At 48.2% G+C, this 23958-nt stretch overlaps 2 protein-coding genes and 1 long non-coding RNA gene across 11 annotated transcripts in view; 1 reads left to right on the top strand and 2 right to left on the bottom strand.

Moving 5' to 3' along the window:
* The window catches only part of LOC122379328 (sodium- and chloride-dependent transporter XTRP3-like), a 36203-nt gene extending 34943 nt beyond the window's left edge, over window positions 1–1260 (bottom strand). Inside the window, exon 1 of the mRNA XM_043361454.1 lies at window positions 758–1260. Coding sequence (XP_043217389.1) covers window positions 758–995 — 238 coding nt within the window. The 5' untranslated portion in view covers window positions 996–1260. The remainder of the gene's footprint in view (window positions 1–757) is intronic.
* A 4069-nt stretch (window positions 1261–5329) lies between these two features.
* Window positions 5330–23958, bottom strand: part of LOC122379325 (methylmalonyl-CoA epimerase, mitochondrial-like) — a 28729-nt gene continuing 10100 nt past the window's right edge. Inside the window, exons 1-6 of one of the 9 annotated variants that reach the window (XM_043361450.1) lie at window positions 17285–17422; window positions 7518–7613; window positions 6764–7054; window positions 6392–6489; window positions 5957–6086; window positions 5330–5695 (exon numbers count right to left, since the gene is read on the bottom strand). In XM_043361450.1, coding sequence (XP_043217385.1) covers window positions 5495–5695; window positions 5957–6086; window positions 6392–6489; window positions 6764–6862 — 528 coding nt within the window. In that variant the 5' untranslated portion in view covers window positions 6863–7054; window positions 7518–7613; window positions 17285–17422 and the 3' untranslated portion in view covers window positions 5330–5494. Of the gene's footprint in view, window positions 5696–5956; window positions 6087–6391; window positions 6490–6763; window positions 7055–7517; window positions 7614–15758; window positions 15790–16009; window positions 16114–16279; window positions 16368–16405; window positions 16505–16536; window positions 16563–16583; window positions 16829–17284; window positions 17423–23958 lie in introns of those variants that run through there. The other 8 variants (XM_043361442.1, XM_043361447.1, XM_043361451.1 and 5 more) reach the window with 8 other exon arrangements.
* Window positions 8414–15111, top strand: LOC122379327. The gene is made up of 2 exons (XR_006256166.1): window positions 8414–9054; window positions 14880–15111. It is a non-coding gene; the product is annotated as an uncharacterized LOC122379327 (long non-coding RNA).

The raw sequence follows: 23958 nt of genomic DNA, 5'->3' as shown, positions 1-23958 counted from the left end.
ATACATCGACACCCATGAGCCAAGCTTTCTGTACAGTTTGTGTGGCAGCGGCCCGACCAAACCTTAGGTATTTTTTACACCTTCAAATTTGGTAGAAGAGCGAGAGGAGCTTTGAACAGTGATCGTATAAAAGGCGTGCCTAAAAAGCGGAGGAAAAGGTTGTTTTCAAAAATTTCGCGCTCCTTCGGCGCAGCATTTCAAGAACACTTGACCTTTTGTGACCTGGAGTATAATGAATACACACGATGCAAAATCAATGCAGCACGACCTATACGAGGTTACGCAAAAAAAAAAACTGGTGGCATGGTAAAAAACGCCTCCCAACCCCCCAACCCCCACTGAGCGATTTTTTATCTCGCGACCGTATGGCGCCCTCCTTGGGTGAGGTGGCGCCCTCCAAACCCTTGGCCCCCCCCTTCGCGATTTTCTAAATACGCCGCTGTCTGTGGCCATGGATATGGAGGATATAAGGTAATAGTGACAAATAGTCTCCGCATCGGCCGCGTGGTTACGTCAATTCTTAAATATGAAATAATAAATATGACAATTACACTTAAGGTCAGTTAGTTCTAATCTTGTTTTTGCGATGAAGATGATTTAATTGCATATGATATGAGCATAAAGTGGATCTCGTCCAGCAGTAAATAAGCCACAAATCACTGGATAGCTATGGCAACATCACCGCGCCACGGGTAGGGCCGGACCCTTCCCATAACGGAGCTGCTGAATATTACCGTCAGTGTGAGCGGTCTCTTACCTCCACCGTTCTGCTGGCACAGGTACGGAAAACGCCACACGTTCCCGAGGCCGACGGCGTACCCGATCACCGAGAGCATGAACTGGATCTTGTTGTCCCAGCTGGCGCGCTCCTTCTGCACGGTGACCTGGCCAGTGGTGCCGCCGGCGTCAGTGACCTGGATCGGGTCAAACTCGGCATTGCCCACGCCCGAGGCGTCCGAGCCGAGCGATGACGAAGATTCAGCGGGTCTCATCATGGACCGGCAGGGTGACCGCGCGTGACCTGTGACCGGCCTCCGCTGACCGCGCTGACAACTGCTGACAGCAGCTGACGGACGACAAACACGGACCCGGAGCGGCACTGGCAGCAGTCGGCAGCGAGTCCGCTGGTTGTCGACACCGCCCGTGATCAACTGAGGCTGCTGTGACGAGTCGCCGGCGGCGGCGGTTGCCACGGGAGAGGAGCTCCGAGCGACGGGAGAGGAGCTCCGACCCCAGCGCCGACCCGGCGAGTACTATTCTGTTGACGGTCTCGGCGGCGGCACGGCTCTGGGCATGCGTGAGCGTACCGCCGACGACGCACCCACGGGCGACGCGTGGGCGATCGCGGTCAATTTACTGAGAGATACCCGGCTAAACGCATGACTTGTTGATTGAAACATCGTAAATGAAATGTTGACGTACCACTGAGATAAACACGACAAATAACAATGAAAGAGAATCACAGCAGAATCGCTGTGTTTTCCACTGAGAAACTTCCACTCAGTCACAAGTCGAACACATTTTTTTTTCCACTGATAAAACGTAACTTCAGTGATGGTATACTTCAAGCTTCACGGAATCACTGCAAATAACATCTGTCGGATTAAAATGCAATATACAATTCTTACCGTGTTAGTTGTCAGACGTCGCTTACAACTCAGCACCTAACGGGAAATGCTTTTTTAATCACCGAGTTGATCAATGATAATATTGAGAGGCTTCTATGATTGGCAATGGTATCGAACACATGAGCAGGCTGAATCAGCCAGGACGCTGTCATGCTATAAATAATCGTTAATTCCCGTTTCTGATTATCTTTTATTGTAATCGTTATAGGTATGTATTTTATGTTCATCTTTTTACATGCAGAAAGAAGACAGCAAAAAAGAACATAATAAACGTTATTTATGCCTGAAACATTCGTCAGAAGCCATTACGGAAGCCAGTGACTCCATTTCTCGCTCATTCCCCGAAAAAAGCAATAAATTTGGCAGCTTTGATCCCGTGTTTTCCGTTAGTGCGCAGCAGCCGGAGCTCCTGGAAAATCGATGACGGCGGTAAGCTGCGCGCGCCGAGGGCTGGCGAGCAGGGAGCACCACGGCCACGGCGACCAGAGCACCTTCCGCGGTTATTTCTGGCCGTGGGCGGCGCCTGCCGGAGTACCGAGCCGTGTGTCCCGAGACGAGGCGCCGGCCTGAATGGGTCATCATGTGACCACAGTCACCGGAGCCACGCCGAGCCAGAGAGGGCCGCGGCGGCGTGCTCAGAGGACCCCGGGATCCCGGCCGACCTCTGGATCGATCCAGCCCCCACCGGCGGCGGCGGCGGCGAGCAAGCCCCATCCGGTCGGCGCCAGATACTGTCAGTTGAGCGCGCGCCGGTCGATGGCGGAGCTGCCGGCGCCGCTGCCAGCGCGCAGGTGCCGGCTGGGTCAATAGGACGCCACGTGCTCGCCCCGCTATCCGAAACGGAGACTGCCAGCGAAATATCACACGACAAGCCTACGAGTTATCGCTTTCTGGTTTCTTAGGAATCAGTCGTAATGCTTTTAACCCTATTCCTGGCGGGCTCCGCCGGGACAAGAAACTGGCGGGGGGGGGGGGGCGATTCGGCCCCCCCCTGAGATCTCGAGAACGAAGCAAGATAGCGACAAGCGGTAAACGGCATCGGATACGCACGGCCAGGATCTACAATTTTTACTAAGGTCATTTTCAGGTCAGGTCAAATATGACGTCACAGGGGTCGAAAAAGTCAAAATGGCGGCACTAGATATGGAGAGTTTTTCTCGAATAACTTTCGAATTAGTCAAGATAGGAACAAACTAAGGGCATCATCGTGATCCTCTCGTCAATCCGCATCGAATGATATATATGTTGACCTCGAAAGGTCAAGGTCAAAGGTTGACCTCAGGTCACGTGACCTCGAGGTCATCATGTATATCATTCGATGCGTCTTGACGAGCTGAACACAATGAGACCATCCACGCGTCTGTATCTTGTTCCTGTACGGAGTTATTGGCCAAAAACCTTTGGTGACCTTTGATGACGTCACATGACCTCACAGCTGCCCAACAGCAAAACAGACCTCAAGGTAGTGAAGGTTGATCGTATATGAAGTCATGTATGGTATATGGGGCCATTCCGACCCGTTTCAGTGGTAAAAACAGGGAGTTGATTTTTCCCCCATTGACTTATAATGGGGAGGTCGCGAAATTGACCTGACCTTAGGTCACCGATATCAAAATTCCGAGATATACAAATTGCACATACTAGTACCCTAACTAAACCCTGAAGAGAAGAAATTGATCGGTCAAAAACTCTAGCTCTGGCGTGATTGCAAACTTTTCTGAGGTAGCGTCACCAAACCGCCTCTGGTGACCTGACCTGAGGTCAGATCAACTCAAAATATTCAGACATGTTGCGTAGAAGCCTTTTAGGAAAAGTCAGAAAATTTGAGCTTCCTAGCTCAACGCGTTTGGGAGATATAACCAAAAAACCTCAGGGGGGGGGCTCCTGAGGCCCCCCCGCCAGGAATAGGGTTAAATCGTTGACCATTTGTAGCCAATGGATTAAGTATCCAGGCATTGATTCACAACTTTGGTTGGTAATCCTCGCATGTCACAATGCTATCACGCAACTGTCCCCAGCGGAAAATTGATGCGATCAATGATATTCTTGCTAATAATATGGTACGAAAATTGGTGGCTTCTCTCGAACTGACGCTCGCCAGGGCGCCGCGCGCCCTCAGCCGAATCCGCCTTCCTCTGGTGCGGCGTCATCGCCCCCGGTGCGGCGTCATCGCCTCTGGTGCGGCGTCATCGCCCCCGGTGGAATAAATAGCCTCGCGCCGTTTCGCCGTGAGCCGGTAAGTCTGGCCCACTGAGTCAGACAACCCTACCCCTCCCCTCACCCCTGAGCTCTCCTGCCGAGCGGTGCACCCGCCTCCGGGCAGACACCAGCCAACTTACCAGGGGTATTTTGGAACGGCCGCAGCCCACTGGCCTCATTCAAACCGGTTACGCAAAACAGAAACTGGCACTGAAAAAAAACATGCCGGCAAATCAGCGGTACGAATGTTATGCAGGTTTCGAGGTGAGCATCAAAGCGAAGGCTTTGATAATGAAAGGTGGTTTTCGTCGGGGAGAAGTGCAGCTTCTTCTAGGCATAAGTGTTAAGCGTATGAACTGGTAAGACATCTGGGCCCTGTTTCACCGGTGATAGCAGCACGCTGCTATTCCATTTCGCGAGCTGACGTCACACTTCTGGTAGTGTTGGAGGAATAGGCTTGTTGACGTTTCCATGGAAACCCAATTTGACACGTGCAATAGCAGCGTGCTGCGATCACCGGTGAAACAGGGCCCTGGGCGGCCGATGCAATTAATTTGTCGAGAAATGCAGTCAGTGGTAGGTACTTGCCGATTGCAACTTAAATCGATTATGACGTAGATTGCAAACATGTGCATGGATCCGAGCGATGGATCTATGATCTAAGTGGATCTCGAAGCAAACTGCAGGTTAGGATCTATGATCCCATCGGATCCGGCGTGAAAAATTCATCTTGGATCTATGATCTCATACGATCTGACGATAAATCAAGAACATGGATCTATGATCTGAGTGGATCCCACCATGCACAACATTTGAAACCATGTTAAAGGGTTTCTGTGTCAATAAGTGCCACTAAATTATGGATTATGACGTGCGAGCACATAAAATCACTAAAACAGAACGTTTATGAGTTGCAACAAGTGTTTTTGGGGGATTTCTGTGTTAACAAAAAATAAGTGAGGATCCATGATCTCACTGGATCTCAAGCAAATCATGAGACTCGGATCTGTGATCCCTACGGATCTCTCGATAAATTTGAGAGCTGGATCTATGATCCCGCCGGATCCGGGATCAGGATCCGTGGGATCAGATCCCAGATCCATTTTCTCGGATCCATGCTCATGCCTGGTAGATTGCGTACTTTAGGGCTTCCAGGGAAAAGGAACATAACAAGATAGCATCCGGAACACTCCCTAAGTTCTTCGGCCTGTCGTCCTTTGCGGCACACGACTCAATATTATCCCTACTGTCTTCCGCAAAATAACACAAGCTGTCAAAGCTCCGTTTTGAAAGAACAGAACACACATTTTCTTTGGAATCATGTTTGAAAAGGTAATACTGTTACAAAGGCCATCATTAATTCATAAGCGGCACTGAAAACTACAAATATTCGTAATTGAGTTGGACGATTTAAAATTGTTTTCTTTTACCGTCAAGAAGCTACACCCGAGTGGCGGAAACCTATCTGGTTGAACGAAGCCATTGGGCGCATAACGCAGAGGTAAGAGCAAACACGATTTATTCTAATAACACCAGAAATGTCGTCCATATAATCCCATCTAAATCCACACAGCTACAGATGCACAGTGCACAGCTCGTGGGCGACAAATCAGCTATCGGTCGACCGGGGCGCCCTCTACGTCTGCCGCCGCCGACCGGAGCGCCACCTATGCCTCCTCTAGTTCCACCAGGACGCCGGCGCAGTCCTTGGGGTGGAGGAACACGACTGGTTTGCCGTGTGCGCCCGGCCGGGGCTCGTTCAGACAGCGGATCTGCTTCTGCTGCAGCGAGGCCACCGCCTCGGCGATGTTGTCCACCTCGATACAGATGTGGTGCATGCCGCCGGACGGGTTCTTGTCTAAGAAGTTCTGTTGGTGGACAGGCCGGGGGGATGTGAAAGGCTAGCGAAAGCAAAGCAAGGACAAATAACAATGCCGACATATTTTCCATGTTAAATTGTATACATAGAGAATTCCTCTATGCAAATTCAAACGACTTAATCTAGGAAAAACACTGCGATATGTAGAAAGACTAAGAGACAGAGGCACAGGCAAACATGAGTAATTTCCCGATGAAACACACGAGCAGCTGTCCCGAGCTGATAAGTGATTTGTAACCACCCTACGTACCGTGATGGGGCTATCGGGTCCGAGCGGGTGCAGCAGCTCCAGCTTGGTGTTGCCCAGGTTAATGAACACCGTTCGGACGCCGTGCTCCGGCAGGGCTTCCGGTTCGCTGACGTCCGCTCCCAGCACATCCCTGAAAGGACGCATCGGAACAAGTCACCATTTACACACAAAACTGAATGACGACCAGCACATCTCTTGGAGAAAGCATCGGTAAAAACATCAGGAGCAAACAGTCGGTCTTGTCTAGCATATCATGCACGGAAGGTCTTTTTTAATAGAATAGTTATTTCAAATCGCGGCAACAGCTGAAATATGCTCCCCTCCCCCTGACCCTTAGCCTCAGCAACGAATCACTGTTCAACTAGTAAGTAGTAAAACAATACAATAAAGGTTGGCATGTTACGATACAACCTCCTTTCTGTCATACAGGCTCACCTGAAGAGCGCAGTGGACTTTTTCAGGTCGGGTGTGGCGATGGCGACGTGATTAAGCCGGCCCAGCTTCCACAGCGCCTTCGGCACGCCGTTGTCGGCCTGCAGGGAACACGAAGGTGGGTAGATCGAAGTTAGTTATAACCACAAATCAGCGACGCTCTTAAACGACATTAAATTTGCTGTATTATTGGGCCATTCAAATAGACTTGCCAGAGATAAAGTGTGGTGTAAACTGTTGTGCTTTTTAACCAACTGATTGCAGTCAAAAAGGTCACACTAATTGACATATAAAATTATTTTGCGGCCTCGTTCAAACCTTCGCTGCTCCCAGTATCCGCTGTTATTCCGGACAGCTCTCCCCTCCCCCACTCACGGCGTCTCCGTGCGCGCTCCTGGTGACCGCGCCGACCCGTCCCCGGGCCAGGCGCGCCGCCAGCCGCCACCAGCCGGTCGTGCCCAGCTGCAGCGCCATCCCTGCTGCCCTCGGCGGGGTCACCGGCGGCGCTCAGTAGTTGACCCGCGGCGTGCCCTCCTGGAGGTCCCGCTCCGGCACGGCGCCCTCCTCCAGCAGCTGACGCTTCTTCTCGAGCAGAAGCTGCTCGCGCTGCGGTCGCACCTTGGTCAAGAAGGTGTAGGCGTGCCAGCCGCAGTAGACCAGACACACCTAGGAGCGCAGAGGAATCGTTTAGAATTACCCAGGTTAGATGAGAAGCGCAGGATGGCTGTGGTTCAGGACAGCACGCTTAGGTACATGCTTACCGTTATAAGTATCTGAGCTTTCAGTGCAATCAGATGTGGACTAGAACTAGATGGGAAACAATAACTAAAGACAATAGGATTCACTGAATATCACTAAAAAAATTACCAGAAACAAACACGTCTTGGTTAGTATCTTTGTGTGGTCATCTCATTCGCCCTGTGAATTTGTAATCACCATAAACATATCATGGAACCACATGTTTATAAAATCATCAATCACAAATGAGCTTTTTAGCAGGAGCAGGAGTGATGGAATATGATAGATATATAACATGGTCATTTCGTATGCTCAGCACCAAAGAAAATGGCGACACAACACAGCATATTATTATGAACCCAGTTATCCAATACACAATATAGGACCTTACCCCAGTAACTCCCATGCAAGTGTAGACACCCACTCGATGTAGAGTGTCTCCCAGTGTCTTAGATGGTAACTTTCTCATGCTATTGCCTGCATGTCACTGAAAAGGAAGCATTGAAACCATCATTTTTGTGGTTAGCATTGCATCATCTTATGAGCACTCAAGAGTACCTAACTGATTTGCAAGCAGATCTCTAGTTTGCAAGACTCAGATCTCTAGTTTAAACCAAAGCTTATGAAATTATCATCACACACTTTTCCAGCCATTGTCATAGCTGTTTTCAGCTAGGCAATATGATGCAGGTGGTCTTTGTAAAGGATACATGCAAACAGTAATATCACAATGGATCAGCCACCTACCTAACTTTACATTAAGTACTGTTTCACAAAGACATGCTGTGCAGAGTATACAGTTGATGGAACAAACCATAAATTTGATATAAAATCCCTATGAGTGATGAGCATCTATGGAGGTATAAAAACTACAGAACCATATAAATTAGAGCTAATTAGACAGTAATCTGTCTTGATAAGATTCACACAAGCTTCATTTCAAATGAAGGTGGCCAAAATATAATATGCATCTATGATCTATGCCCTAGAGGGGGATGAATGATAAATGATAAACATGCAATGCATAAAACAATTATTACAAATAAAATATATTCAAAAAGATACAAAGCTTTCATTTTATACAACCTTGTTCTGTGTTCACTGTGTAACCTTAAAATCATATTTAACTTTATTTGACTTGTAATAATACTTAACAGGTTTATTATTCAAATCATTATCCAAGCTGTCAACTCATGGATAAACAACATACAATGGAAAACAATGATTGATAAGTAATGACACACAGCTTAAAGGCAGGAGCTATCATTAACATACCAAGGGAGGTGTTGGTGCAGCAAAACCAAGAGTCACAATTGCATAAAATCCAGGACCCGACGGCTTTGCAGCGATAACCGCTCGTGAAAATTTAAATGACAAGTTTAACGAATTTAGGTAGACTCGAGAGACAAAAAGGAAGAGAAAGAAAATTTTTGAAATGGCTTGAATGGCAAACCTCGAAACGATAAATATAATATAGGAAACGAAACAAATGAAGAAACACTAAGAACCGCGAAGTAAAACGAAGAAATCAGAAGAATAACGAAACGAAATGAAAAGTGATTAGTAAATCATGACGGTGTATTGACATGGAAATCACTTGCGAGGTTAAAATACATGTTAAATTACGATTAAGTTGATATCGTATCGAATCACCAAAGCCATTTGATGCCAACAGGCACTAACAGTTTCGAGCTGTCTATATCAACAATAGTGCAATGCAAGAATAAATGTTATCAAGAACTGAAAGTCGAATATTCACAGTTTTAGGCTCAGCTGAGTCTACATTGAAGCTATCATTACTCCCGATATTATTTGAGCCTGGTGTTGTTCCGTCAAGAAGAATTGTTTGAAGAATTGTCAAGAAGATTAATAGCACGCTGCTATTGCTAATTCGAATTCATACAAAAGTTGTCAAACCTGCTATCGAGGTAAGGTCTACACAGCAATTATAATCCCTGGCAACTAAATCAACGGCATCAACTGCATAACTTGGACACCCGTTGGCCTGTGCTTCACCCTAGTTTCTTAGCGTACCGTTACGAGACAATGGAGAATTTGAAAGTGTCTGAACTTAAAATGATGCTGAAGGCACGCGGTCTTAGCTGTAAAGGAAACAAGGCCACGCTTGTAAATAGATTGGTAAATGTGCTAGGAGCGCGGAATACGTTAGATGCCGAGCCATGTTTGGAAAATAGTGCAGTTCATCCCGATGACAGTGTGTCCCGTGTTGAGTCCCCGTCTGCTTCTGTGTCTCCTTCCAATGTTAAGTCTGAGTTAAGGCGCGCAGAGGAGGCAGCCGATAGAGCCGCTCTCATCGAAAGATTAAAGTCCTTAAAAGAAAAACAGCTCATTGAGAGTCAAATCGCTGAACTTAGACGTGGACAGGAGCTGCTGGAAATTCAGGCGACTTTAAATGAATTAACTGCTAGAGAGCAGGCGTTAAAGACGTATAGAAATGATGATGATGTAAGCCCATTACCAGCGAGCTTTCATTCGTTACCCTCACATGAGACGGAAACTCCTCGCATCTCTCACTCTCACGCTAACCCTACACTCCAGTACGTCCCAAACTTGCGGCCGGATATATCTCAGCAAGCACCACCCGCGTTTAGTCGCCGCGCTCATGAAGGCACATCTGCTGCTTTAATAACCGAAAGAGAAAGGACGGCAGCGTTGATGCGTCTGCCTCCGATCGAAATCAAGAAATTTGGGGGTGATACCACTCAGTTCGCTCAGTTTATTCGATGTTTCGAAATGAAGATCGCTTCTAAATTGGATGATGACAGTGAAAAGTTATATTACCTGGAACAAAACATAATTCCGGGAAGTAAGCCGCACAGTATTGTTGAGAGCTGCATGTATCTTGAAGACGGGTATCAACATGCGATGCAGATTTTGCACAAGAGGTATGGCCAGCCTAGCACAATCGCAGCTGCCTTTATTGATAGAATAAGTAGCCAGGAACAGCTCAATGCAGAAAATGGAGAAGAGCTGGACCAGTTCTCGTTGTTGCTCCTCAGTTGTAAGAATGCACTAGGAAGCTCGTGCAGCTTCATGAATGATCCTCGAACCCTGCGTACTATTACAAGGAAGCTACCGGTACCACTCCTGAGTAGATGGCGACGTCGTGTAGACGATTTGGAAGAGTATCAGGGGCGGCCAGCAGTCTTCGAAGACCTGGTTGAATTTGTAGCACGAGAAGCCAGAATAGCCACAAACGCTTCGTTTGGACAACATATGTATAGCAGCCGTGAAGGAGCAAGTGCAAAGCAGAACGAAGGGGAATTATTTTCCCAAAGTTATCAGAAACCTTTAGTTGCGGCGACGCGCACCCAGTCTCAGAATGACAGCGGGTGTCTGTTTTGCGGGGAGAAAACGCATAATGTTACGGAGTGTAACAGGCTGAACAGCGTCCCATTTGAAGAGAGAAAACAATTTGTGATGAAAAATGCTTTATGCTTTGGGTGCCTCCGTAGAGGCCATAGACGTTCATTTTGTCGCAGACCAGTGAGCTGCCAGCTATGTAACCGAAATCATCCGACGGCGCTGCATGATCGCACTTTAGAAGATCGGCAAACGCTGCTTAAACAGCCGCCTTTGCCAGAGGATACAAACACAGCCAATGCGACCACTTGCCGTGTCGCAGCAGACGAACTCAAAAGGGGTGCTATGCTGCCGTTGGTGGCTGTGAAGATCAAAAGCTCTTCGGGACAATACACTACATACGCCTTCCTAGACAGTGGTTCAACGCATTCGTTTATAGCGACGTCATTATTGCGCCTGCTCGGTATGGAGCACCGTCCCGGTCGGCAGCTGTCGCTGACCACGGTGCATGGTGCCGCTTCTATCCCGACTCAGATAGCAGAGGGGTTGTCCATTACTGACCTCCAGGGCTTCAATACTTTGCAGCTGCCACCCCTCTACACTCTGCCAAGTATTCCCGTTGACTCTGGTCATTTCCCTAAGGTTGCAGATGTTGAAAGGTGGGAACACTTACGAGGCATTGATCTCCCAGATTCTAATGTATCAGAAGTCGGTTTGTTATTGGGAGCCAATGCATATTTAGCAATGGAACCACTGAGGGTTATACCAAGCATAAATAACAGTCCGTATGCAATACTCACAAGATTTGGATGGATAGTATGTGGAATAAATCAGACGGAAGGTCAGACGGCAAACACCGCGATCTTCAAGACAAACGTAACCGCGAGCACAACGCTAGAAGAAATGGTAAAATCTCTATACAACCACGAATATGAAGAAAGCCTTCACTGTACCAGGAGAGGTTTGTCTGCAGAAGATCGGTTGTGGCTCCAAAGAGTCAATACTTCGATTGAACATGACGGCCATCACTACAGTATTACTTTACCACTGACTGAAGAAAGTTTGGTTTTACCGAACAATATCTCAATTGCAAGATCGCGGTTAAACAAGTTAAAATTCAGATTGGAAAGAAACAAACTGTTCGCTTTCGATTACATGTCGTATGTGGACACAATGATACAGAAAGGATTTGCAGAACGTGTTCCAGAAGGAAGTGAAAATAGAAACGATGGTAGGGTGTGGTACCTGCCTCACCATGCCGTTTATCACTCGCACAAACCCGACAAAATACGGGTGGTTTTTGACTGTGCCGCTCAATTTCAGGGCATATCACTGAACGATTGCTTGCTTCAGGGCCCAGACCAAACCAACACACTTCTAGATGTGCTTCTACGTTTCCGATTAGAGCCAATCGCCTTTATAGCTGACATAGAGGGCATGTTTAATCAAGTAAATGTTCACGAGTCAGACAGAGATTTACTCAGGTTCCTCTGGTGGCGAGATGGAAACACGTCAAACGAATTACAACAGTTCAGAATGAAGGTGCATATTTTTGGCGCCAAGTCGTCTCCTGCCGTTGCTTGCTATGCACTCAGGCGAACAGCCGAAGATAACAAAACTCATTTTTCCGAAGAAGTCGTAAGCACAATACGACACAATTTTTATGTTGATGATGTACTGAAGTCATCTCCCGACGAGCAGACAGCTATTGGTCTAGCTCATGAGCTCAAGGAGTTATGTAGCAAGGGTGGCTTTAATCTTACAAAATTCTCGAGCAACAGCCGGACGGTGGTCAATTCTATCGCATCGGATGACAGGTCCAAGAAACTTAGAAAAGCTTTGATTGAAAATGAGCATCACCCCGATGAACTGGCACTTGGTATAATATGGAAAACTGAGGAAGATGATTTGTCTGTTTCCTTAGACATGTCGAGTCTCACTTCAAGGTCAAAGACCAGGCGAGGCCTATTGTCCGCTGTCAGCTCACTCTATGATCCGTTGGGCATGATTGCCCCGACTATTCTACAAGGAAAAAGAATCCTCCAAGATCTTGCCAGAAAACAGGTTAACTGGGATGGGGAAATCCCGGAAGAAGAGCAGAAAAGGTGGGTAGCATGGCTGATGAATGTTTCTAAAACAAGTCTCATATCGATCCCGCGCTGCATTAAGCCAACAACTTTTGGAAGCATCGTATCGTGCGAGCTGCATCACTTCGCTGATGCCAGCGAGTGGGCATATGGCACTGTCTCTTACGTCCGTATTGTTGATACAGCGGGGAATATCCATTGCTCATTTCTGAAGGGAAAGGCACATTTAGCTCCACTGAAGACTGTGACCATCCCCCGTCTCGAGTTGATGGCGGCCGTCACGGCTGTAAGAATCAGTGCATTACTCTCTGATGCGATTATTTATGCAGGGTCACCTTGTAAGGTCACTCAGGAGCTATTCTGGACGGATAGCACGACAGTCTTGCGCTATATCTCGAACAGGAAAACGCGATTCCACACCTTCGTGGCTAACAGGTTAGCTATTATCCACGACGGGTCTACTCAAGAGCAGTGGATGTTCGTACCAAGTGCTCTAAACCCCGCCGATGATGTTTCAAGGGGTGAACAAAGTGATCGGTGGTTGACAGGACCAGAATTCTTGTGGAAGTCGAGAAAGGACTGGCCCAAAAAACCTTCAGCTCTACTGGAGTTAAAGGAAGACGACCCAGAACTTAAAGTTTTAGTGAGTTCTATTGGTGTGAGCAATGATCTTCTGAGGGACGAAACAAACGTGAAACATACATTAAGTGACCCGATTGAAAAGCTTCTCAAGCATTACAGCGATCGAAGAAGGCTCATTCGTGCGGTAGCTTGGATCCTCAAGGTAAAGAAGTTTCTAAAATCGCGCATTGTACACGGGGAGGGCCCCTCCTCACGCTTAACGAACTCGGATCTTACGATAGCTGAGGAAGAAATCATCAGATATGTTCAGACTAACGCATTTGTTCAAGACTTTACTCAACTTCGCGCGGGAAATCATGTCCGTGCATCAAGCACCCTGCACAAGTTGGATCCATTCCTCAAAAATGGATTGTTGCGAGTTGGAGGACGTTTGCAGAACGCTGACCTGACCTACAACGCTAAACACCCGGTCATTTTGCCTTCTCGCAGCAGTTACACTGAGATGCTTGTGCACGACACTCATAGACTTTCTGGGCACGCTGGTAGGCAGCATGTTCTTGCTGATTTGCGGAAGAACTTTTGGATTCTCAAAGCGAATGCCACGGTTAGAAGGATGTTGAAATCGTGCGTATTCTGCCAGAAGAAATTTCATCCAGTTGAAGTGCAAAAATGCGCAAACTTGCCAGAAGACAGGGTAATGGCTTTGGAAAAGGCATTCACAAGAACGGGTGTCGACTACTTTGGGCCATTTTATGTGCGACATGGTCGGGGCCAGATTAAGCGTTATGGCGTGCTCTTTACCTGTTTATCCATACGAGCCGTGCACCTTGAAGTAGCTGATGATCTGTCTGCCGACTCTTTTATTTGCGCCCTAAAAAGATTTGTTTGCAGGAGAGGTCACGTCAAGGTTTTACGTTCGGATAGGGGCACAAACTTTGTGGGAGCCAATAATGAGTTACAGCGAGAACTGCACAGACAAGAGCAAAACGAAGACTGGATCCACTACAAGGCGCTGACAATGGAAATCGACTGGATATACAATGTGGGAGGAGCGTCCCATCATGGAGGTGCGTGGGAAAGGCAAATTAGAACGATCCGGAGACTTCTCGAGACCGTGATCAATGGAGCGATGAAGGATGAAACGTTGCAGACGATTATGTGCGAGGTCGAATCCATCATAAACAACAGACCATTGACGCCAGTTTCAGCCGACTCATGTGACATTCCACCACTTACCCCTAACCACATTCTGCTCGCTGGCAATGGGTATGATTTAGTCCCCACCAACTTATTTGATAGGTCTGACTGCGATAGTCGTAAACGGTGGAAACAGGCTGCGTATTACGCTAGTATGTTTTGGACACGCTGGCGAACAGAGTACTTGCCGTTACTACAAGAAAGACCCAGTGAGACAGCTAAAGATAGGCCAAATGTTGGAGTGGGCGATGTGGTGCTGCTTGTAGATGATGATGTACCTCGAGGCCAGTGGCCGCTAGGTAGAGTGTTAGGGGTGAAGCACAGCGCCGATGGGCTGGTTCGTACCGTCAAGCTGAAGGTCAGGGGCACGACCTTCGAGCGCCCAGTGACGAAGCTTGTGAAGATACAAACAAGAAGTTGTTGAAACCTCATAGATGTTTCAAGGGGAGGGTGTTGGTGCAGCAAAACCAAGAGTCACAATTGCATAAAATCCAGGACCCGACGGCTTTGCAGCGATAACCGCTCGTGAAAATTTAAATGACAAGTTTAACGAATTTAGGTAGACTCGAGAGACAAAAAGGAAGAGAAAGAAAATTTTTGAAATGGCTTGAATGGCAAACCTCGAAACGATAAATATAATATAGGAAACGAAACAAATGAAGAAACACTAAGAACCGCGAAGTAAAACGAAGAAATCAGAAGAATAACGAAACGAAATGAAAAGTGATTAGTAAATCATGACGGTGTATTGACATGGAAATCACTTGCGAGGTTAAAATACATGTTAAATTACGATTAAGTTGATATCGTATCGAATCACCAAAGCCATTTGATGCCAACAGGCACTAACAGGAGGGTTAAGATGACATGCTATGCCCCGATATCATTTTTGATATTGTGTATATACTTGCTAAATTGAAATAAAACAAATCTATTGGCATGAGCCTAAACTACTACAGAACACAACTGTAGTACACTACTGTAGTAGTTCTGTATGTAGCTTCAAAATGGGTTTTTGTTGATGACAGAAGGGTACTTTTAGTTCTGTTTACCTTATAATTAGCACATTTTCCAGAAGCGTAAACTGCATTATATGCAATTGGCTAAAAAGGCCATTAGTGTTGAATGAACCTGACTTGTTTTGTGACAGAATATGCAAAGCATCTCAGTAAATAAATTGTGTGCCCTTTCACACCCCAATTGTGGGCATTTGATGACCATTTCTTGGAATAATGTAGGTGTCCCTTAACACCCCACATTGGGGTGCTAAGCGACAGCGATGAAAAATAATAAAAAATAATATGCATGTGTATATTTTTGAAACTTTAATGTAGCAGGCATGCAAAGCACCAAATTCCACATAAAATGCTGACAAGTTGATGCTTCTATCCCAACCCTTCTTGAGTTATATAACAAAACACCTCAAAACTGTCCCTTAACACCTCGTTTTACGGTACTTCTGCTGTGGACTGTACATAAACGTATAAGTCTTAACAAATCACATGCTAATCAGTTAGTGATACAGACAGGCATAAAAATTCATAAACACATTAAATCAATTGTAATTGATATTAATGGTATATTTGCACTAATTCACTTTCCATCAACTTTTCATTTCAGGTACACCTGGGAAAACTGACAATAAATGGACTCAAACATTAGTATTGTCATAACTTATGGTATCAATACTTACAACACTATCCTGAGGCCAGTTTTACCAACAGAAAAATAGCCACCTGCCCCAATTTTTCGCTTAAAGACTGCTTAGTCACAGAGAGTAAACGTGCTGGGCATGCAAGCAGATAGGGCTTTATGGTTCACCTGTGAAGCAGTCTTAAGGCAAAAATTCTGGCAGGCGGCTACTTTTCTGTTGGTAAGACTGGCCTCTGATCCGTCATTGAACACAAACAGGCAAATCAATGCAGAGGATGGTAGAACGTAGAAGGAGCAAAGCAAAACATGCCTGCAACCAATCAGCCAGTAACTTCCTAGTTTATATCATGCACATAATCAAAATGTATCACTGTATATACAAATATTGACATGCAAGTGTAGCATTTCTGCTCATTTACATAATAATGATTTTGACCTTGACGACCTTGACTATCCAAACTCAACACAGTACGCGGCAAAGGCCAACAAAAGGCACTGCAAAATTAGCAGTGCTCGGCAATGAATAAAAGCGTTAAGTACAAGCCATGCAAAAATAATAATCTAAACAATGTGTAAATGTAAAAACGGCAAGTAAGAAATCGAAAGAACCACACCTTACCTGAAAGTCTTTTTATGCTTTCGCTAAATATATGCACAATGGGCAGAATCGGCTATTTCTTCGTAAAAAGTGCGCCATGTTTGTGACAAAGAAGCAAATTATTTTGCTACCATATGAAGTTTTACTCTATGCAATGACCAAGATCATAGTAGATTTATCTATTCATATATGCACTGTGGATTTATCTTGGATTTATCCAAGGATTTAACTCACTCCTTACTACTAATCTTTCCTTAGCGCCTACTAAACTTCGCGTGATTAGAAACTTCCGACAAAGAAATAAAACCATCAATATCTTTATGCTTGCCAGTAATTGAATTATGTTTTCCCATGGGTCATGGTTGGAGCCTGGAGGCTATGCTATATGCAAACCTTGATTGGCGCAAACAAAAGCAAACAAAAGGTTCAGGGTTACCAAAGCTTGGGATTTGTCCCAAGATCTTGGGATATTGAACCCGACCTTGGGACCTTGGGATTCAACAGCAAACCTTGGGATTTGTCCCGAGCTTACGACTCCCGCTAATTTTAGCACATTTTTTAATCATTGGAAAAAGGAAAAGTATTAATAAAGACCAAACAAAGGAATCAGGAACACATCTAACACAACTTAATGTTTTTTTTTTGTAAACCGTCTTTTTTGGACGAACACAAGTTACACAACCGAGCGTTCTTTCGTTTGGTTTCACTGTACCTTACCAAGCAACCAACGAAGCACGAATAAGTTATCCTTCTTTGACGCGTCTTCACTTTGTTTCTCCCGTCTCAGCTCTCAAGTGAGGCAGTTAGCGAAATACCCAGTGGCTTCCGCGTCGTAACACCCGGCCTGGCCGATGTGCGTGATGTTGGCGTCGGATTCGGATTCGTATTCAGCGTCGAGTACCGAATCACTTGAAAACGTCATATCTGGTCAATTCGGGGACGGGGAGCACGAATATGACATTAATTTTGCCCTAGCAGGTATCCCTTATCCCTTAATCGTCCCTTAAATGACGGGGCGCGCCAAAAGTGCCTCAGGGGTTCTTCCGATCGCGAAAATAATGGTCCCAGGCAATTCCCCGGGTCGATATCTAGCCGCACCACCACTAACTTCACACGTGCCTCACATCCCTCATCCCTTAATCGTCCCTTAAACGACGGGGCGCGCCAAAAGTGCCTCAGGGGTTCTTCTGATCGCGAAAATAATGGTCCCAGGCGATTCCCCGGGTCGATATCTAGCCGCACCACCACTAACTTCACACGTGCCTCATATCCCTCATCCCTTAATCGTCCCTTAAATGACGGGGCGCGCAAAAAGTGCCTCAGGGGTTCTTCTGATCGCGAAAATAATGGTCCCAGGCGATTCCCCGGGTCGATATCTAGCCGCACCACCACTAACTTCACACGTGCCTCATATCCCTTATCCCTTAATCGTCCCTTAAACGACGGGGCGCGCCAAAAGTGCCTCAGGGGCTCTTCCGATCACGAAAATAATGGTCCCAGGCGATTCCCCGGGTCGATATCTAGCCGCACCACCACTAACTTCACACGTGCCTCATATCCCTTATCCCTTAATCGTCCCTTAAATGACGGGGCGCGCCAAAAGTGCCTCAGGGGTTCTTCCGATCGCGAAAAGAATGGTCCCAGGCAATTCCCCGGGTCGATATCTAGCCGCACCACCACTAACTTCACACGTGCCTCACATCCCTCATCCCTTAATCGTCCCTTAAACGACGGGGCGCGTCAAAAGTGCCTCAGGGGTTCTTCTGATCGCGAAAATAATGGTCCCAGGCGATTCCCCGGGTCGATATCTAGCCGCACCACCACTAACTTCACACGTGCCTCATATCCCTCATCCCTTAATCGTCCCTTAAATGACGGGGCGCGCCAAAAGTGCCTCAGGGGTTCTTCCGATCGCGAAAATAATGGTCCCAGGCGATTCCCCGGGTCGATATCTAGCCGCACCACCACTAACTTCACACGTGCCTCATATCCCTTATCCCTTAATCGTCCCTTAAATGACGGGGCGCGCCAAAAGTGCCTCAGGGGTTCTTCCGATCGCGAATAAAATTATGCCGTTTGGGGGGGGGGCAAATGCCCATTTTGCCCCCCTCCCCTGGATCCGCCACTGCGACGGATCATGCTTCAACTCGTATCGTATTGCGGCCGGCGGGCGGCGGCGACGCCCTCGACCCGTCTCGAGTTCGGCTCGTCTTTCTGGAGAGTGGAGGGTGCAGGCTCAGAAGGTCAGAAGTCAGAACTCAGTGTCGTCTGTGAGGGAACGTGCAAGGGAGCGACTGCGGCCTTCGTAGCTCTGTAAGTGCCTTTTACAGCAATAGTGCTTGTGAATCGCGGTTTTCTTCTCCTAAACTCTTCATCAAATATTACCTTCTTAAATGTAGTGCGTGGTGATAGCTACATTCTTCTTACGATCAAAAACCGTAGATGTATCATGTATGTGTTTGATTAAAGGGAACGGTACACCATCCAGATTTTGTTTCCTAATCAACTTTAAATACCATTCATTTCACATATTAAACACACATTCGCCGAGGGTAAAATATTGATATTGATTTATTTAGTCAACCAAAGATTTGAAAATACGGCAAATACACTTAATTTGCTCTATATTTGGTTTCTATAGACCTTGGGATGCACATTGGGCGTTGATCCTGTCGACCTTGGGATATGGAGCTCGATTTTGGGAAATTCGCGCGGTGATCTTGGGATTTAGAAAAATTCCCGTTGGTAACCCTGAAAAGGTTGTTGTGAGGAAGCATATAAGGTTAGGCAGGCGCAGACCAGATATCCAAGGGGGAGGGAGGCTCTGGGGGGCCGAAGCGGGCCTACCCTATCGAAAAAATATCACCCGCTGCCGCCGAAGGCGGTGGAGACCGGTAATGCATTTTTTTGTAGGCGGTAGATTGCATTTTACGGAACTGAGCATTTCTTTTAATCCGACGGCCGCTGGGCCACCGCACCACCCACCGGCCGCTGGGGGGGGGGGGGGGGGGGGGAGTGGCATATAGATATCGTCGCAACGCGAAGAGATAGAAGAAGCAAAACTTTACACACCTGAATACCTAGCCGAGGGTGTGCCCAATCAATCCCATTTGAAATGACGTCACAGTGACGTCAGAAGCAGGCGCGGATCCAGGGGGGGCGACGGGGGCGGCCGCCCCCCCCCCGACATCCGAAAAAGGCGCCCATAGCCCGCGGCAGAGAGGGCGCCCCGAGCAAAACAGAGGCGACACAGCAAAGGTTGAGCAGAAATAGGGCGCCTCCAGCAGAAGTTGGGCTCACCAAGCAGGAGAGCGACGCCCAATTGCCCATTCCCAGCAGATCAGAGTCGCCCCAGAAGCAGATGGGCGCCCCCAGCAGAAGAGGGGCGTCTTATTACAAGAATAAAAAGATACCTTCTGTTCAAGAGGGGCACTCCTGGCAGGAGAGGTGTCCCCCTGAAGAGGAGCGACGCCCCAGCAAAAGTAGAGAGGCGCCCCCATTCCAAGAAGAAGAGGGGCGCCCTAACCGCAGATAGGCGCCCCAACAAAGAAAAAGAGAAGCCCCATAATAAAAAATGGGTGCCACTGGCAGAAAAGGGGCGCCCCCGGCAGCGGAGGGGGCCCAGCAGGAGAAAGGAGCCTCCAGCAGGAGACGGGCGCCCCAGCGAAGGGGGCGCCCCAGCAGAAGAGAGGAGCCCCCTGCAGGAGAGGGGCACCCTCAGCAGAAGAGGAGCGCCCCAGCAGAAGAGAGGCGCCACAGCAAAAGTTGATCAGAGATGGGGAGCCTTCAGCAGAGGTTGGGCTCGCCAAGCAGGATAGGGGCGCCCCATTGACAATATCCGTCAGAAGACAGACGCCCCAGCAGCAGATGGGCGCCCCCGGTAGAAGAGGGGCGCCTCATTACAAGAAGAAAAGGAGTATATTCTGCACAAGAGGGGCGCCCCTGAGGCAGCGGAAGGGCAACCCCAGCAGAGGGGCTGTGCCCCAGTAAAAGGAGAGTGGTGCCCCGCTCCGAGCAGAAGAGGGGCGCCCAAGCAAAAAGAGGAGCCCCATAAGAAGAAAAGGGATGCCTCTGGCCTAGCAAAAGATAAGTGCCCCTGCAGGAGAGGGGCACCCCAGCAAAAGTTGGGCAGAAATGGGGCACCCCCAGCAGAATTTGGGGTCGCCGAACAGGAAAGGGCCGCCCCATTCACAGTAGAAAAGGGGACTCCCCAGCAGCAAAGGCGTGCCCTAACAGAAAAGGTGCACTCCCAGTAGAAGCGGGACGCATCAAGAAGAAGAGGGGCACTTCTAGCAAAAAAATGGGCGTCCCAGATAAGTGGGCCGCCTACAGCAAATTGGTCGTTCTTAGAAGAAATGAGGCGACTTCAGCAAAGTGAGCCTCCCCATGACGGATGGGCGATCCAAGCAGAGGTTGGGCGCAAATATCTTTAAAACGGCGGCGCTGCGCGCAGCCGTCTTAAAGATATTTGCGAAAAACCTAGGGGGACGTGACAACGCACGGCGTGGGTTTTAAACTCTCGATTTTGACGACGGTTTGGCGCCCCCGGATTGCCAGGTCGCCCCTATTTCAACTTGCCGCCCCCCCCCCTCCCGAAAATTCCTGGATCCGCCCCTGGTCAGAAGTCAAATTATAGATTTGCTACTCTCAGTTTCCTTACGATATATCCGATATATGAGACCGAATATTAAAAACCGATTATTGGTTAGGGACTAGTTGAAAGTGTACTTAGATGTTTTAGGATGGCAGCAGGTCTGTCGCTCTCGCTATCTGTGTCTATCAAAATAATTTGAAAAAAAAACTGTTTAGTTGACTTTCACAAATGGCTAAGCTGTCAGTGGTGGTTATAAACACTTGTGACCTGACCGAAAGAATAACCGGTGAGACACCTGACAGTGACCGGACCTGACCTATCCTGACCTACCTCCAATCCAGTATCATTGAACAAAATGAGAGCTAAAATCAGATTCAGGTCCCCAAAGTATCCCCCCCCCACACACCTTTCTCCCCAAAAAGGAAATTACCCCATGCAGTTTTTGCAGGTCCCGATTTCCCGACATTTCGGTCATTGGCCTGACCCTGGCAGGTCGACCAATAATCTGGGACTCACAATTTGGTGCATACCATCGGATCCCTCTCGCTACTGAGCCATACGCCCGTTTTCCTGCGAAACTCTATCCTGATCAGGGACCGAACGGTTGAAAGGGGTCCGATCGAGCCCCCGCCCCTAATTCTGCACCTCTGTTATAGTCAGGGACTGTAAAAGCACCATGGGCTCGGGTCAGCGTAGTTTGTCCGATTAACTAGAACGCAAACCAATTATTATCGCTTTCGATTGTTGGTCGTCAGTAAATGCAAACTCCTAGTCGGATGCAGGTACTTACACACACCACGTCAACTGCCTATCGTAGTTTGACGGGTGCAATGGCCGATGTTCATTGGTGCGGGCTGACTGGTTGACGTGTGCACTGTCGGAATTGACGGGTGAACTGTCTGGGTTGACGGGCGTGACGGTCAGCCGCCGTCACCCGCAGGGCCGGGCCGGTGCGGGCGCGCCGCCAGCCATTGATCCGTCATCGATCCTGTGTTGGAGCGACACGAGCCGGCGGTCCGGCGACGCGCACACGTGTGTTTGAGAGGGACCACGGCAGCTGCGCGGCGCGTGACTGACCGCAGCTCCGGGCAGATTAGCGGTCAGAGGCGGCTGGAGCTACCACAGCTGCGGTGGGAGCTGCCACAGCTGTGGTGGGAGCTGCCACAGCTGCAGCTGGGCGGTCAGAGTCGCGGCTGGGCGGTCAGAACTGCGGTTCAGCACGGGAACATTTGTGGCTCGAGGCAGGATCAGCTGTGGCTCGGGACTACCTCACGTCAAGCTGTGCACGGTAAGGCTTGAGAACATGTGTTGTGGTTAACGGCGTCCTTTTCCTGCATTGATTACGGAGCGAGCGAAGCGAGCGTAGTCTTTCCTTAGATTAACGGAAATTTCTGAGTATGAGCGGCCGGCCGGCCGGCCGGCCGTGGTCACGCTTTTGCGAGGCTTATATCTCAGCAACCACTTGACCGATTTACACGGGGTAATTTTTGTAGGGTAGCTTCATTCCTTCTACCAAGTATTGGACTATTCCCGATGCATGTGGGTGCCCCCTTATGCACGTGCCACGCGCAAAACGAAGAGGTGTCAGTTTTGTAATTGTTGCAATATCTCGGTAACTACTTGGCCGATTGCGCTGAAAGTTGGCATGTAGGTAGGCACCCACTAGGCACTGCAAATCCATGTGCCAGAGTTGGGGTGCTGCTGCACGTGCGCACGTGCAGGGGTCGTTTCCAGATCTCGAGAACGGCTGGACCGATGGCGCTCAAATTTGGTACACGGTTAGGGACCAGTTAGTAGGGTGCCGTGCATAAGTCAGTTGGGACCCATTATGCACGTGCGCACGTGCAGGGTGCCGCTTCCAGATCTCGAGAACGGCTGGGCCGATTGTGCTCAAATTTGGCACATCGCTAGAGACCGGTTAGTAGGGTGCCGTGCACAAGTCAGTTGGAGGTTCCCCCTCGAAATTTTGCACGTGCAAGGCTCACCCTCTCGCCCGCTCCGTTAGTCGCCCCAAAAGGCGCTATACTGGTAGTCTTGGGTTACTGGGGTATCGGTTCACTGATTGTGGTTTCAGTGTAATTCTACCTAATGGTTGTAAATTTAAAAGTGAACGAACAGTCCACCACGAACTGTTAGTCAATAGGGATATCGTCTGGAAGGAGGATGACCGTATGAATATGAATGCTAAGCTACCATGTTTTGCTTCATTTGTCCTATCCCGACTCCCGAGTGCAATCGCATAGGATGTGTCCCTCGCACATGTGATTATATTTACCCTGATTGCGCTAGATAGGACTGGTTAACCCTCGCCGGCACAGGGTTGATGCAACCCCCTAAGGTTTTTCGCGAATAACTCGCGTAAAAAGCGGCCGATCGCAACGAAACTTTTGGTATCCTCGCATTGATCAATTTTACACCTACCCTGTAAATTTCATGACCCTGACCCAAATGATCTTTGACCTGTGGCCTCTTTTCCGAGACCATGTTTGGCCGGAATCGCGATTCGGCATACCTATGTCGGCTCGCATTAGCCGCGCGTTTGCAAGCTTTGCGTGGTTTCAAACGTTCAAAAAATGTGATTTGATGTTGCTCCCATGCATAAGGGTGGGTGTCAAGGTCACCTGAAGGTCAGGTCAGGTCACTGACCTTTGGTGACCTCGGCTCACTATTTCGAGTTTTACATGTTTCTAGGCTAGTTTTTGGAGCTGAATTCGAATTTAGCAACCATTTGAACATTTACGAAGTAGTTTTGGTGCCTTCGTAACATGTTACGAAGCTGTCAGAGGCGGATGACAGG

This window comes from Amphibalanus amphitrite, unplaced genomic scaffold (assembly GCF_019059575.1).
Source record: "Amphibalanus amphitrite isolate SeventyFive unplaced genomic scaffold, NRLGWU_Aamphi_draft 000075F_arrow, whole genome shotgun sequence".
NCBI lineage: Eukaryota > Metazoa > Arthropoda > Thecostraca > Balanomorpha > Balanidae > Amphibalanus > Amphibalanus amphitrite.
This window is presented reverse-complemented; position numbering and strand designations above follow the sequence as displayed.